At 45.6% G+C, this 16,022-nt stretch overlaps 1 protein-coding gene across 1 annotated transcript in view; it reads right to left on the reverse strand.

Annotated features, from left to right (window-relative positions):
* LOC143974655 (fibrillin-2-like) overlaps positions 1–16,022 on the reverse strand; it is a 214,387-nt gene that overhangs the window by 135,891 nt on the left and 62,474 nt on the right. The window contains exons 3-4 of the mRNA XM_077476264.1: positions 14,068–14,150; positions 13,530–13,628 (exon numbers count right to left, since the gene is read on the reverse strand). Coding sequence (XP_077332390.1) covers positions 13,530–13,628; positions 14,068–14,150 — 182 coding nt within the window. The remainder of the gene's footprint in view (positions 1–13,529; positions 13,629–14,067; positions 14,151–16,022) is intronic.

A 16,022-nucleotide genomic window follows, 5' to 3' on the forward strand; every position in this document is an offset into this window, starting at 1 on the left:
CTTGCTTTTGCTTTGCGTTGCTTAAGCTTTGCTTCAAAAATTGTACCCCATGTAGTGTTGCTTCAAAGCGTCTTCAAAGCCTCCATAGAAGTCTATGGGAAAGCTGGCTTGAAGCCCCGCCGAAGCCCCACAAATCCTCACCGAAGCCCCACCAAAGGCTCATCGAAACCCCACCAAAGGCTCATCAAAGATCCACCAAAGCCTCATCGAAGCCCCACCAAAGGCTCATCGAAACCCCACCAAAGGCTCATCGAAACCCCACCAAAGGCTCATCAAAACTCCACCAAAGCCTCATCAAAGCTCCACCAAAGCCTCATTGAAGCCTCATCAAAGCACCAAGCAAAAGAAAGGTGTAAGCAGGACTGTAAGCTAACCATTTTATTTAGTGGCAGGGGCTCTGACTGGTGTTCAGAGAGCTTTCGCCCGAAGCCATGTTTTGAAGCAAATGCAAACTAGCCCTAATAAACCAGTTCTTCTGCTCGCCCTTCTTGGGCAGGTTGACTGGTCTTGTCTCCGCCCCTTCCTATAATTGTCTGTAGAAAACCTGTAGTGGGTGTGGCCAGATGGACCCTCCCATGGCTCTACTCCCTGCATAGTGTATGTAGAGCACAGTGATAATGCCACTACTACTATGACAAGGTAATAAATGGGATTCCAAAGGCATTTGGTGCATACAAAGTGGATTTATATCCTGTGTGGCTATTGATGGCATGTATTTAAATGAAAGTTTTTGTGCCTGGATTGACTTTTAAATGGTCAGTACGAATGTTACAAAGTCCTTCTATAAATTATACATGATTGGTATAACAGAAGACTAAAAGATTAAAATAGTTTGAAATTTGGCACCAAGGACCCCTCCAGACAAAGAATTGGCTATTTTACTTTTGCACAGGGTTAAATTCTTCCCAGCTTAGAAATTTTAGTGATTTCCCCTTGATATCCAAGAAATACAAATTAGCTAAATCCCTCCTGCTTTACTTTCTAACATTCCTGATAGTACATGGGGGACCCTTTTCTCTGAATCCAGCCTAGAGGCACGCTCTGCGTTTCCTGGAGGCTCCTATTGCCTAGTGCCAAAAGAAACACTTATTTAATTAGTGCAGCCTGGAGACTGAGCCCAGACTGGGAGAGAAAAAAAAAGACTTTCACAAAACAAGATTCAATTTGAAGTCTTAAGATGCCCTTTAAAAAACCGCAGTTGTTTGTTTTCAAGGGGGAATATCTGAAAATAAACTTTTTTTGGAGAGTGCACACAATTATAATTCATGAAATGTACAGCAACAAACTGATCAAAGTTGTTAATGTGGAATTTTTTTGTTTATGTGGAAATATCCTTATTATCTTATACATACATATCAGTTGAGGTCTCATTGTGGTATTGTTGTGTTCGGAGGATCAATACAGCTGGCTTTTAGTTATTAGTGTTGTACAATATATACTGTATTATTATACAGTAATGCATAATTTAAAAAAGACAAAGGTCCATTAAATTTAGTTCTCCATAAATTCTAGCTGTGTGTGTACTAGAGCAGAAGTCTCCAAACTATGGCCCTCCAGGTGTTCAGGAACTACAATTCCCATCATGCCTAGTCATGTCTGTGAATGTCGGCATTTTACAATGCCTCATGGGAAGTGTAGTTCTGCAACAGCTGGAAGGCTGTAGTTTGGAGATCCCTGATCAATAGGAAGGCCAAATAAAATAACATGCTTGACCAATGGAAAACCTTGTCAGTGAAAAAACATTCCATCTTTAAAAAAAAAAAAGGCATATGCTAATTCTTTGGATCAAGATATCCCAAAACCAATATCCCCTAAGCCCCATACACACTATCAGATTTTCTGCTGATTTTCTCCTTCAGATTTACCAAAACCATGTAGTACAAGAGACTGCCTGATTGCATACACATTGAAACTCCTAAGGTTTGACCTCATATTATATGGTTTTGGTAAATCTGAAGGAAAAAATCTGCAGAAAATCTGATAGTGTGTATGGGGCTTAAGGCTCCGTTCTCACCTAGGCACTTTTGGGGGGGTTTTCTGCTGTAAGCCTCAGCTCTAAAAACGCTCAACAAGACAAATCCCATTAATTTCAATGGCGCCAGCTGACATCTGAGCATTCTGTCTTCTGAAGCAAAACGCCCGTTGCAGATTACAGGCATTTTACTGCTTTTTCCATTGGTGACCTTTTAACCTTGAAAACGCCTGTACAAAAACGCTGCAAAAACGCCTGAAAAAATGCCCAAAAAAGCGCCTGTAAAATAGCAATGCCTAGATGTGAACAGAGCCTTAGGCTGCATTCACTCTTCAGTGTTTTGAATCATGGGCAGATCTGCTGTGGGTCTGCCCACGATTTGACAGCGCTTATGCGTAATTGACAAAACACAGAACTCGAATTTGAGATGCCATTCATTTAAATGACACCTCAATTCGCAGTTGTCACACGATAAAACATGCTGCAATCGCGGCAAAACCCGCATTTCGAGACGCATGTTGTCCCAAAGTAGCTCCTGAACTATTTTTGGGTGACATGCGTCCCACGATGTGGGTTGTCGCGATTGCAGCGTGTTTTACCGAGTGATAATCGCAGCTGACCCACACCGCGATTTGAGCTGTCATTCAAATTAATGGCATCTCAAATGCGAGTTCCTCATTTTCTCATTCACACATCACACTGCCAGCAATGTCAAATCACGGGCATATCTGCCCGCAATTCAAAACGCTGTAGTGTGAATGCAGCAATCATAACCATTGGTTTTATTGAATGCAAGAGGAGTATATACCGGTAGTTTATTTTCAATTCAGTTAATTTTTTTGCTACTGCTGCTACTGTAAAGCAACGCTATTCACAGTCTGTTGCATTCATATATTGTTCCTATGGCCCTAGTTATGAAAAAGTTAAGTGACAGGGTCACTTTAAAGAATTCCCCATGCAATTAAACAAATGCGACTAATATTTCTAGTGTCTAGACCTATTATAACCTGACCCCTCAAATCAGCTCTTATTTACAGCCTAATGCCAGTAATTTTTTTTTTTAATAATAATGCTGGGGTTGTCTCTAGCACAAAAAGATATAGACAACAAGAAAAACTCTGTAGCATTTATTAGTCTGTACACACTATGCTATGCAGGTGTAACTGAGCGCTGCGTTTTTGCATGTATTTGTGCAGTTTTGCATAATGCATTTAGAGTTGCCGATTCATTTTAATGGGCTGACCTATGCATGAAAAATGGACAGTGCATGGCCCTTTAAAAAAAAAATTCCACTGCACCAAAATGCATGATACTTCACACATGTACAGTGCGTGTTAAGCCCCATACACACTATCAGATTTTCTGCTGAGTTTTTCCTTCAGATTTACCAAAACCATATAATATGAGGTCAAACCTTAGGAGTTTCAATGTGTATGTAATCAGGCAGGCCCTTCTACTAAATGGTTTTGGTAAATCTGAAGGAAAAACTCAACAGAAAATCTGATAGTGTGTATGGGGCTTTAGGTGCATGGGATTTTCTTTAAAGTGGTTCTAAACGTAAACAGTTTTTTACCTTAATGCATTCTCTGCATTTAGGTAAAAAAAAACACACCTCCCTACCTGTCTTAGTCCCCCCTGCCCTTAAAGCGTAACTCCACTTTTGTTGGGAAAAAACATTCCCCTCTGGGTGATCTATGTACATTACAAGGATTTTAACAAACTTTGTTGCAGATTCCTACCTTTTGTTATTCTGAGAAAATCCCTGTTTGCTCCTCAGTGCCCCTGAGCAGAGTGAGTCTAATGGGAGTGGTTTCATAATTATCAAGCAGCTGTGCACTTGTAGAGCACTATTGAGGAAAGCTGCCGGGTCTGCATGAAATTTTTTGTTGCAAGGGATGCCTGAAATATGACTTGTATTTTAGTGTAGACTTCTGGGCATTTTTTTAGCCAATCACACAAGCAGGAAAATATGTTTCTGGGGGGAGTTCTGTACACATTCTGTGTACAGATCAACTCCAGATAGTCATATTGCATTGCATTTTCAGAAAATTACAGAGCTGCAGATTGCAAAGGAAAGGCCATTTTTAATAACATTCAATCACAATATGACTTGCCTCGCATTTGTATACATTATATTATTTTTTCTTTATATGCTATTTTTTTTCCCCACGAAAGTGGTTACCCTTCAAACATTTACCTGGAACCTCTCAACAATCCAGCGCTGTCCTGCTGGCAGCCCCGCTCCTCTCTCTTCCTGGTCTCACAGGAGGCTCCGAGAGCAGCTGGAGCCATGGGCTCCTGCTGCCATCAGTCAAATCTTGTGAAGAGGGCAGGCAAGTATAAATTCTTTTTAATTTTAATAATAAAATAAAATTTATTGTCACTTTAGGAATTAAAGGCGCCGATGTGAACCTGCAAAAGAGCTGCATGTTTTTTGCATTGCAGAAATGCGTACAATTTTGCGAGTGCTCCCGCAGCATAAGAATTAAAGCTAGCCTAACAAGGTGTTGCATTTGTTTGTTTCCACATTGGAGAGATTTCCCAGCATTTCCTGTCCTGACAGTAAGAGGAAATGTTTCCCAATAGGTCACAAATGGCAAAAAAACCCTGTGCCTCACTGTATCCAAAACTAAGTAAAACTATTTGGCTGGATTTGGGCTTTAAAGGAGAAATACAGCCAGTCAGTGGATCACAGGAGCGTAGCTTGTTCTGCACTCCTGTGACCTGTTTTCAGCTGACAGTGGGCTGAGGCCTGGTGTTAGCTGACATCACAGAGCCAGTCCAGGCTGCGGAAAGTTCAAAATATGGTCAGGATCCACCCAACAGCCTGAACCGACACATGGCTCAGCCTCTCAGCGAGCCGTTGAGAGACAAAGCCAGCCTCTACACCCCCTACAGTGCAGTGCACCAGTACCCGGGGGGGGGGGGGGGCGGAACAGACAATGGTGACTGATAGTCACCAGCTCTCTATCTAAGAACTGAGTGATCAGTGGTGTTTGATAGCTTGGTTCTTAGTCTTAGAGCCACCAGGGGACAGATGCAGCATCGAACCAATGCTGAATCCACCTAGGTAATTATGATTTCCAAAAGAAAAAAAACACAAACGTCTCTTTTAACCACTTGCCGACCGCCGCACGCCGATGTACGTCGGCAGAATGGCACGGGCAGGCATAAGCACATACATGTACGTGATTTGCCTCCCGCGGGTCGGGGGCCCGAACGGGCCCCCGCCCGGTGCCTGCGGCGGTCGGTTTTCGTTCGGGAGCGATCCCGGACGAGGGGACGGCCATTCATTCATGGCCACCCCCTCGCGATCGCTCCCGACGAATGGAAATCCCCGGTGACATCACTTCCTCTCCTGTAATGTAAACACAGGAGAGGAAGTGATGTATTCTCTCCTCCGTGTCGGTATTTTTCGTTCCGACACGGAGGAGAGCGGATCAGTGAGTTGCACCAACACATCCCACACACAGTAGAACATGCCAGGCACACTCACACCCCCCCTTTACCCCCCGATCACCCCCCCAATTACCCCTGCCCCCCAGTCACAGTGACACCAATGTCATTTTTTTTTTTTTTTTTTTTTTTTTGCATTGGTGTCATTTGTGACTGTAATAACTGTTAGGGCAGTTAGGGTTAGCCCCCTTTAGTTCTAATGTACCCCCCTAACCCCCCCAATAAAGGTTTAACCCCGTGATCACCCCCCGTCGCCAGTGTCACTAAGGCTGGGTTCACATTGCAGCGGTTTATGAGAACGAATGTGATTCGCACCGCACTGCAGTGCAAATCACATCCGATCTCTGTGCGATTCGAGTTCAGCCATTCGCCGCACCCGCCGCACCCGCCACACCCGCCGCACCCGCCGCAAATTCGCACGGGACCCTTTTTTTGGCCCGCAGCAGAATCGGATCGCATGGGTGTTCACACCATGCGATCCGAGTTTGCAGATCGCACTGCGATATGCGAACTGATCTGGGGGTGTCAGTAACATTTCACTGACACTCCCAGCAGTTCGCATAGGGCAGTGTGAACTGCCGCCGGGAGGCATGCGATGCGGGAACCCGCCGCGGATTCGCGGCGTTTCCGCATCGCTCCAGTGTGAACCCAGCCTAATAAGCGATCATTTTTCTGATCGCCGTATTAGTGTCACAGGTGACGCTAGTTAGGCAGGTAGGTATTTAGGTTCGCCGCAGCTTTTTATAGCGCTAGGGACCCCCATATACTACCGCATAAAGCCCCCTGATTGCCCCCTAGTTAACCCTTTCACCAGTGATCACCATATAACTGTTACAGGTGACGCTGGTTGGTTAGTTATTTTTTTATAGTTTCAGGGCACCCGCCATTTATTACCTAATAAAGGTTTAACCCCCTGATCACCCGGCAGGTGTCATTTGTGACTAATAACTGTTAGGGCAGTTAGGGTTAGCCCCCTTTAGTTCTAAGGTACCCCCCTAACCCCCCCAATAAAGGTTTAACCCCGTGATCACCCCCCGTCTCCAGTGTCACTAAGGCTGGGTTCACATTGCAGCGGTTTATGAGAACGGATGTGATTCGCACCGCACTGCAGTGCAAATCACATCCGATCTCTGTGCGATTCGAGTTCAGCTATACAGATAGTATGGCTGAATTCGTGTCGCACCCGCCGCACCCGCCGCAAACTCGCACGGGACCCTTTTTTTGGTCCGCAGCAGAATCGGATCGCATGGGTGTTCACACCATGCGATCCAAGTTTGCAGATCGCACTGCGATATGCGAACTGATCTGGGGGTGTCATTAACATTTCACTGACACTCCCAGCAGTTCGCATAGGGCAGTGTGAACTGCCGCCGGGAGGCATGCGATGCGGGAACCCGCCGCGCATTCGTGGCGTTCCCGCATCGCTCCAGTGTGAACCCAGCCTAATAAGCGATCGTTTTTCTGATCGCTGTATTAGTGTCACAGGTGACGCTAGTTAGGCAGGTAGGTATTTAGGTTCGCCGCAGCTTTTTATAGCGCCAGGGACCCCCATATACTACCGCATAAAGCCCCCTGATTGCCCCCTAGTTAACCCTTTCACCAGTGATCACCATATAACTGTTACAGGTGACGCTGGTTGGTTAGTTATTTTTTTATAGTTTCAGGGCACCCGCCATTTATTACCTAGTCTCACTAGTGTACCCCTAAATTTAGGGGTGTCTACTTTCTAAAATGGGGTCATTTGGGGGGGGGGGTTTGTGCCATCTTGGCATTTTATGGCCTTCAAAACTGTAACGCCCTTAGAAAGCCTGAAGGCGGTGCTTGGTTTTTGGGGCCCCGTACGCGGCTAGGCTCCCAAAAAGTCCCACATATGTGGTATCCCCGTACTCAGGAGAAGCAGCAGAATTTATTTTGGGGTGTCATTTCACATATGCCCATGGCATGCGTGAGCAATATATCATTTAGTGACAACTTTGTGAAAAAAAAAAAAAGTTTGTAATTTTCCCGCAACTTGTGGCAAAATATAAAATATTCCATGGACTCAACATGCCTCTCAGCAAATAGCTTGGGGTGTCTACTTTCTAAAATGGGGTCATTTGTGGGGGTTTTGTGCCATCTTGGCATTTTATGGCCTTCAAAACTGTAATAGGTAGTGAGAAGTGAACTCAAAAAATTACGCCCTTAGAAAGCCTGAAGGCGGTGCTTGGTTTTCGGGGCCCCGTACGCGGCTAGGCTCCCAAAAAGTCCCACATATGTGGTATCCCCGTACTCAGGAGAAGCAGCAGAATTTATTTTGGGGTGTCATTTCACATATGCCCATGGCATGCATGAGCAATATATCATTTAGTGACAACTTTGTGAAAAAAAAAAAAAAAAAAAAAAAGTTTGTAATTTTCCCGCAACTTGTGGCAAAATATAAAATATTCCATGGACTCAACATGCCTCTCAGCAAATAGCTTGGGGTGTCTACTTTCTAAAATGGGGTCATTTGTGGGGGTTTTGTGCCATCTTGGCATTTTATGGCCTTCAAAACTGTAATAGGTAGTGAGGCGTGAAATCAAAAATTTACGCCCTTAGAAAGCCTGAAGGCGGTGCTTGGTTTTCGGGGCCCTGTACGCGGCTAGGCTCCCAAAAAGTCCCACATATGTGGTATCCCCGTACTCAGGAGAAGCAGCAGAATTTATTTTGGGGTGTCATTTCACATACGCCCATAGCATGTGTGAGCAATATATCATTTAGTGACAACTTTGTGTAAAAAAAAAAAAAAAAATTTTTTTTTGTCATTATTCAATCGCTTGAGGCAAAAAAATAAAATATTCAATGGGCTCAACATGCCTCTTATCAATTTCCTTAGGGGGTCTACTTTCCAAAATGGGGTCATTTGGGGGGGTTTTGTACTGCCCTGTCATTTTAGCACCTCAAGAAATGAGATAGGCAGTCGTAAACTAAAAGCTGCGTAAATTCCAGAAAACGTACCTTAGTTTGTAGATGTGACAACTTTTGCGCAAACCAATAAATATACAATTATTGACTTTTTTTTTACCAAAGACATGTGGCTGAATACATTTTGTCCTAAATGTATGACTAAAATTGAGTTTATTGGATTTTTCTAATAACAAAAAGTAGAAAATATCATTTTTTTTCAAAATTTGCGGTCTTTTTACGTTTATATCGCAAAAAATAAAAATCGCAGAGGCAATCAAATACCATCAAAAGAAAGCTCTATTTGTGGGAAGAAAAGGACGCAAATTTTGTTTGGGTACAACATTGCATGACCGCGCAATTACCAGTTAAAGCAGCGCAGTGCCAAAGTGTAAAAAGACCTCTGGTCATTTACCAGCAAAATGGTCCGGTCTGAAAGTGGTTAAAGTGAAGCAGCGCCAGAGATTTTACTCTGCTGTTGAAAACAGCCATTGTGAACAAGTTAGAGATATTGTGATTATGACTGCAATTACAAACAATATTGCTTTACTCTGAGAAAGGTGGCAGCTGCAGCCATTGGTAGAAGAGACCCACCAGACCCAAGCCCATTTCTTGCTCTGCGCAAGCTATCATTGGTCTGAGGGCACCAGGTACAGGAGGTTAGTAATAGCATTTGGGTGATCTAGTTGTATATACTGTACATACATGCTGCTACCTTCTTTCAGAATGAGGAGTAACATCAATTTCTTATTCATAAAGAAAGAGCTAAAACTCTTGCATTTACATGTGGCTAGTGTTACTTGGTTTCCTGTATACCAGGTTACTGAGATCTCAGATCAGCTAACGTAAAGGTATTGTTTTAGCTGAATATGTAATTGGCCGAATATCACACAGAGTAACTGTAACTTGCAGCAGGGGCGGACTGACAACTGATGGGGCCCCCGGGCAATAGAAGATCATGGGGCCCCCTGCGTCCCAAGCCACACCTGCGCAGGGTGACATGGGGGGCGGGAGCACAGCACAGAGGGGGACACTGTGGGTGGGAGAGCACACAATGGGACACTGGGGAGGGGGAAAGCACACAGGGGGACACTGGGGGGAGCACACAGGGGGACACAGGAAGACACTGTGGCGGGTGGGGAGCACACAGGAAGACACTGTGGCGGGTTGGGAGCACACAGGAAGACACTGTGGCGGGTGGGGAGCACACAGGAAGACACTGTGGTGGGTGGGGAGCACACAGGGGGACACTGTGGGGGGTGTGGAGCACAAAGGGGGACACTGTAGGGGGTGTGGAGCACAAAGGGGGACACTGTGGGGGGTGTGGAGCACAAAGGGGGACACTGTGGTGGGTGAGGGCGGAAAGCACACGGGGGGGGGGGGGGCACACAGGGAGACCCTGGGAGGGGGAAGCACACAGGGGCACACTGTGGCGGGTGTGGAGCACACAGGGGGACACTGTGGGGGGGGGGGGTGGAGCACACAGGGGGACACTGTGCGGGGGGTGGAGCACACAGGGGGACACTGGGGGGAGCACACAGGAAGACACTGTGGGGGTGGGGAGCACACAGGGGGACACTGTGGGGAGTGGAGAGCACACAGGGGGGGACACTGTGGGGGGTGGGGAGCACACAGGGGGACACTGTGGGGGGGTAGGGAGCACACAAGGAGACCCTGGGAGGGAGGGAGGGAGGGCACAGGGGGACACTGGGGAAGGGAGAAACACACAGGGGGGGACACAGGGGAACACTGGGGGGACACACATGGGTACACGGGGGGGACACACAGGGGTACACTGGGGGGGAGCACACAGAGGGACACTGTGGGGGGGGGAGCACACAGGGGAACACTGGGGGGAAGAACACAGTGAGACACTGTGGGGGGGGGGGGAGAGCAGACAGGGGGACGGAGCACACAGGGGGACACTGGAGGGGGGCACGGGGGGGAGAGCACAGAGGGGAACACGCAGGGGGGAACACTGGGGAGCACACAGGGGAGCACACAGGGGAACACTGGGGGGGAGCACACAGGGGAACACACAGGGGAACACGAGGGGGGGGGAACACAGTGAGACACACGGGGGGGGGGAAGAGCACACAGGGGGACACACAGGGGAACACTGGGGGGACACCCACAGGGGAATGCTGAGGAGGGGACACACAGGGGGGGCACACAGGGGGACACTGGGGAGGGGACACACAGGGGGACGCACAGGGGAACACTGGGGGGGACACGCAGGGGAACACGGGGGGACACACAGGGGAACACTGGGGGGACACACAGGGGAACCCTGGGGGGGACACACACTGGGGGGACACACAGGGGAACCCTGGGGGGGACACACACTGGGGGGACACACAGGGGAACACACAGGCAGGGGAACACTGGGGGATACACACACTGGGGGGGCACACAGGGGAACACTGGGAGAGCAAACAGGGGGGGTAGTGTGGGGAGGGGGGAGAGCTCACTGAAGTCTGGCCCAGGCCCCATTGCAGTGCCCCCTCCCTCCGATGGCGGCCCTCCAGTAAAAAAAATTAAGTTTCACTAACCCTGGTCACCCGATGCCTGTAAGAATGCCGCTAACGGCGCGCTGCTCCTCGCCGGCCCCTCCTCTCTTCTCGTCTGTCCTAGGGGATGTAGTGTACAGTGCATGCACCTGCGACGGACGGGAGGGAAGGAGGGGCCGGCGGGAAGCAGCGCGCTGTTAGCGGTATTATTACAGACGCTTTAAGGGGCCTCTCGTTGGGCCGGCCACGGGCCCCTAATGGGTCCGGGCCCTTTGGACGGCGACCGAATGACCGATGGGTCAGTCCGCCCCTGACTTGCAGTTTACTAAATAGGTGCAAAGTTAGAAGAAATAATAAAAAACGGGTTCAGAATGGCAAAATAAACACATTTACTGTAGAATAATACAAAGTAGCATACAAATGTTGCACAAAAATAGACTCTTTACAGCAATGTCTTTGTCAGGGTAACATGTGGCTGCATAGCATAGTCTCTATGAGACTGTGCAACAGACAGTCTAGCTGTGAATCAATACTTTAGTAAAACAATGCAAAACTCAGAGAATTATTATTATCCTCACAAACAGTGTCACTCACAGTGAATTTGAGGGTAGCACAGGAGAGCAGCTGGAGGGATCCAAGATCCATGGATGATGGGCCACCCTACTGAAATTGGGAGTACAAATGGAGAGATGCTTCCCACCTTCGCTGGGTCTTAGAGAAGCTGCATGCTATATGGCTCTGGCCTGGCTTCCTGCATGCCAATTCTGACATTTTGACAGTGCAGGGCCTAGCTGCAGATCACTTGTCCAAATACCTTTGTGTCACCAGATGTGGCCTCTCTAAGCTGCTGAGGGAGAGAAGCTGAAAAAGGAATATTCCCTGGACGTGTTAAGGAACTCAGGCAGTTGCCTGCATCTCAGCATGGTGATAAATGGGCACATTATTATCAGTTATCCACGCTGGACCACCAAGGTATAAAGTAAAGTTTTTCTGTTGCATTAGGTAGGTGATTATACAATGCACATTCTTAGACAACTTCATTAAAACTATTTGAATTGATTTACTTTTTGTTGTACTGTTGTTATTTTTCCATGTCACTATGGACCAAAATCTTTGAGGAATGTTTCCAACACCTTTTTGAATCTATGCCATGAATAATTAAAGCAGTCATGGAGGCAAAAGGGGGTCCAACCCGGTACAAGCAAAGTGTACCTAATATAGTGTATAATTTATAGTGGTCGGCAGGCAGTGAGGAGGGAGAAGAGGCCACCTGGGGCCTGGACCTAGTTTAGTTTCACAGCTCTGTTTGTCATTTAATAAAGTCTGTCCCATGTGAGCTGAAGTATAGAATGATGGATTTTTTAAAAGGCAATTGGGCAGCATGAATCTAAAGTAACCCTAAGGCTGGGTTCACACTAGCCGGAGATTTTGATCAGCTCTCTGTGGAAACGGTTAACATATCTCTGCTGCGGCTCCAGTGCGAATTTGCCCAGGAGCCCTGTGGGTCTTTTGGTTTGCTTCAGGTCCGAATTTAGCCCAAAATTTGGGCTGAAATCGGACCTGAAACTGTGAACAGGGATGCACCAGACTCCTGCTATGAGCCGCATGTGAGGATAACATGAACCCAGCCGATAGGCACAACACTCCCCCACCAGTGGAACCTTTAGGCAGTCCAACGGTGAGCCCCCTAGAGACAGAGGGGAGGAAGAGGAGGTGACCACCATCCCATCTTACGAGGATTATCATATACAAGCTATATGAAACCAACCTGGAGGTGAGAGTTCTGTGAGCACAGAGCACAGTGGTGGGACATAGTGTGTGAAGTTTCAGGCACCTATTTTGAGACATTGGGTGTTTGTTGGCTGGTTGGTCACAGAGCTCTATTTCACGGAACTCTATATACATTACTAGACTTGTGTAAATCAGAAATGATTGAACTCACCGACTTTATATTTACTATATTGGACTCACTGATGTTATATGTGTATGTTATTTATCAAGTCATAATTTTGGTATAAGGAGCACATATGAAGTTTGAGTTAACACAATATTTATTGGTGATTAATTTATGTATTGGCCTTTATTGAAACACTGAAATATAGCAGCTCAGCATCCAATATATCTCCTCTTTATCATATATCCTGTGTGGGAACCTTAATGCTAGCGGCATCCTCACAATTTTTTTATTAATTTATGATTGGATTATAAATATTTATTTTACACTCCTAGACAGAATCTGACAGGTAGAGCAGGAGCAACACTTTTTATTAAGGTTCCTGTAACTATCCTCTGCTGGACCACAAACCAAATGTCAGCAGAAGCGATTTATGAAAACTTGCACAAGGAATCCTGTAGCTGTTATCTATATCAGCCAATTGGTTGTGTCACCTTTGGTCCTCTTTTCCAGTACAGTTACATGCATACATGTAGACCATGAGGATTCAATTGTGTAAACTGCACAAGTTTTTTAAAGCATGTAGGCGTTGAGAGCTTGGAACTGATGTAAGTATCAGGTTTATTGTCTCCTCCATGAGACACAGAGACAAAATTCTTATCTCGCCTTATGGTCCGAATGGTAAAACATCAGGTTTTTGTTGTTGCAATCCATTTAATGTTTAAAGTTTACCTATATTTGTACATCTTGCTTATTTGTACTCTATTTCACTCACCTGCACCAGCCCCACAAGTAGGAGAAAGCTGTCCATTTAAACATGTACACATGTTTGGTCGCGAGCAAAATCCATCTCCACATGAATTCCGACAGATTGCTGGATAAAAATAAATATGTATATATCAGAATTACATAATTCATAAGTTTTGTGTTTTTTTTTTTCTACAGACCACGTTAAATTTGGAGCAGTGTCTTTACTATCCTGGGATAAGAAACAGACATAAGTTATTAGGTCTATCCTGGGTTATTAAACTGAACTCAGCTGGCACTGGTTATACCTATTCTACTCTCTCTTCTACTAGGCAACCTTCCATATACAAGATTAGACTTTGAGCTCTAGAAAAAAAAAGGGAAATCTATTGGCCAGATATTTAATATTCTCATACAAGTGACAATGAAAAGAAATATTAAAAGTTCTAGGTGAAACCTTGAGCTGATCCAATCTATAGCTGTCGTTTCAATTGTGTGGATACTTGTTGAAACTTAGGGAACATAACTTTTTTTAATGGATCGGAAAGGAAAGAAAACACACTTACGAACAATGCACTGGTTTCCCCCTGGTAACGTTTTCCATCCTGGGCAACAGTAGGAATGGAACCGAGATCCACAAACATTTGGTCTGAAAAAAAAAAAGTTCCTTTTAAGTTTACAAGCTTTACACTGCATTCATACTCTACACAATGTAATCTCTTCAAAAGATAAGGAAAGCCTTATTTACGCAGCCATAAAAAACTAGGCTCTAAAATACTGTCACCTCCAGACATGAGCGTGTGACCTGATTATTACAGAAAGGAGGTTATTGGTGCCCTGGCACAAAATCATCTTCAGCATGCCAAAAGCAAACTAGTGGCTGTGCTTTATATCACTACACTGTAGAGTGCTGTAAGGGCAAAGGATGTCCTGCCAACATCATGACATCATAAAGACCTAAGTCAGCAGATAACACTTCCAAAACTCCTAGCATAAATGTCTGCATCTGCTCACCATGCACTTATACTTTGACGGTTCATGCCCAGAAGGAGATGGAAACTTGTCAAGGGAATGTACAGTCTTGACTATAAAATATGTTTGACAAATATCCGCATAATCAAAATTACCTTTGTATCTTTTTTTTTTGACCAATATTGTATTGTTTGATTGTTTTTGTTGAATATCTAACTTTTTTGATAACTAAAAGAGGGACGGATGCTCGCAACAGCACTCTGGTAGACAGACTTTTTTTTTTCCAAGGGCACAAGCATACTCGTGCAAAATAAACTCCTGCAAATGTATTTTATACACAAGTTCAAATCATATTTACATACCTCCCAACCGCCCCGGATTGCCCGGGAAAGTCCCACCTTTGGCAGATCTGTCCCGAGTCCCTTCATTCCGGGACAATTCAATTTATACTATACATGTGTTTTATATATCTAGGAGTTGTTGAATTCAACACTCCTTACTTTATTAAATTGGTATGAAGGTGCCCTAAACTTCACAGACATTGGGTTAATGCCAGTAACACTACTTACAAGTATGTTTCATTACTGAGGGAGGTAAAAGTACATGTTCTATAATATGAAGAGGAGACCGAGGCAGAAGAGATGACTAAACCTGCTGTATTAATTAGTCAGAAAATGTATGACCTAGTATTAGATTCTCCAACATCCTGCAAGTACAGAAAAACTGATAAAGTTAAAAATGTCTTAATGTTTTAGATAAAGTAGAGACGGATTGGAACCAGGGCCGGTGCTACCACTATGCAAACTAGGCAGCCGCCTAAGGTGCACTGCTGCCTAGGGCATCCGGCCACTGGTATTTCTACTCTCTTCTCTCTACAGCAAGCAATTAAGTCTCAGCATTAGCAGGCAGCCGCCGCTCCGTTCGCACATAGTGTCAGAGGCACTGCGGCGGTGGAGGACTTTGTCTGTGTCCCAACTCCTGAATGAATGGAAGCAAACAAACATTCATGGATTCACACTGGTAAGCTGCATTTGAGGGTTGCTGGTGAGGCTGCATTGATGGGCGCTGGTGGGCTGCATTTGATGGGCGCTTCTTTAAAAAGGTGGGGTATACATGGGCAGAGCAAAGGGGGTGGAGTCAGGAGTGGAGCCAAGGAGGAGGGAGGCAAAGGGGGTCAAAAATCCTTGCACCAGCCCTGATTGTGCACCCTGGAACCAGCAGAAGAGGAGAGGAAAATTTGCAGCAGTGGTGATTGAGTGGCAATCAGGACCTATCACCTCTCATGGCTGCACATTATAGTAAAACACCACACATTATAATAAATGTTGCCCAGCCACCCACTTAGTTAGGTTGCACAGTTTGATAAGATTTCAAAAACAAACAGACCACTGGCACCTAAATAATAATGTGCTAATGAACAAATAAAGCACCAGAGCAGGGATATTGAATTAAAATTCATGAAGCCCCAGACAGAAAAATTTTCTTCCAGCCGAGATCCAAATAATATGTTTGACTGTCAATGGCATCTCTGCAAAATGTGACTTTTTTG

The sequence above is a fragment of the Lithobates pipiens genome, unplaced genomic scaffold, assembly GCF_037356315.1.
Source record: "Lithobates pipiens isolate NorthernLeopardFrog02 unplaced genomic scaffold, aLitPip1_a1.2 Scaffold_13, whole genome shotgun sequence".
NCBI lineage: Eukaryota > Metazoa > Chordata > Amphibia > Anura > Ranidae > Lithobates > Lithobates pipiens.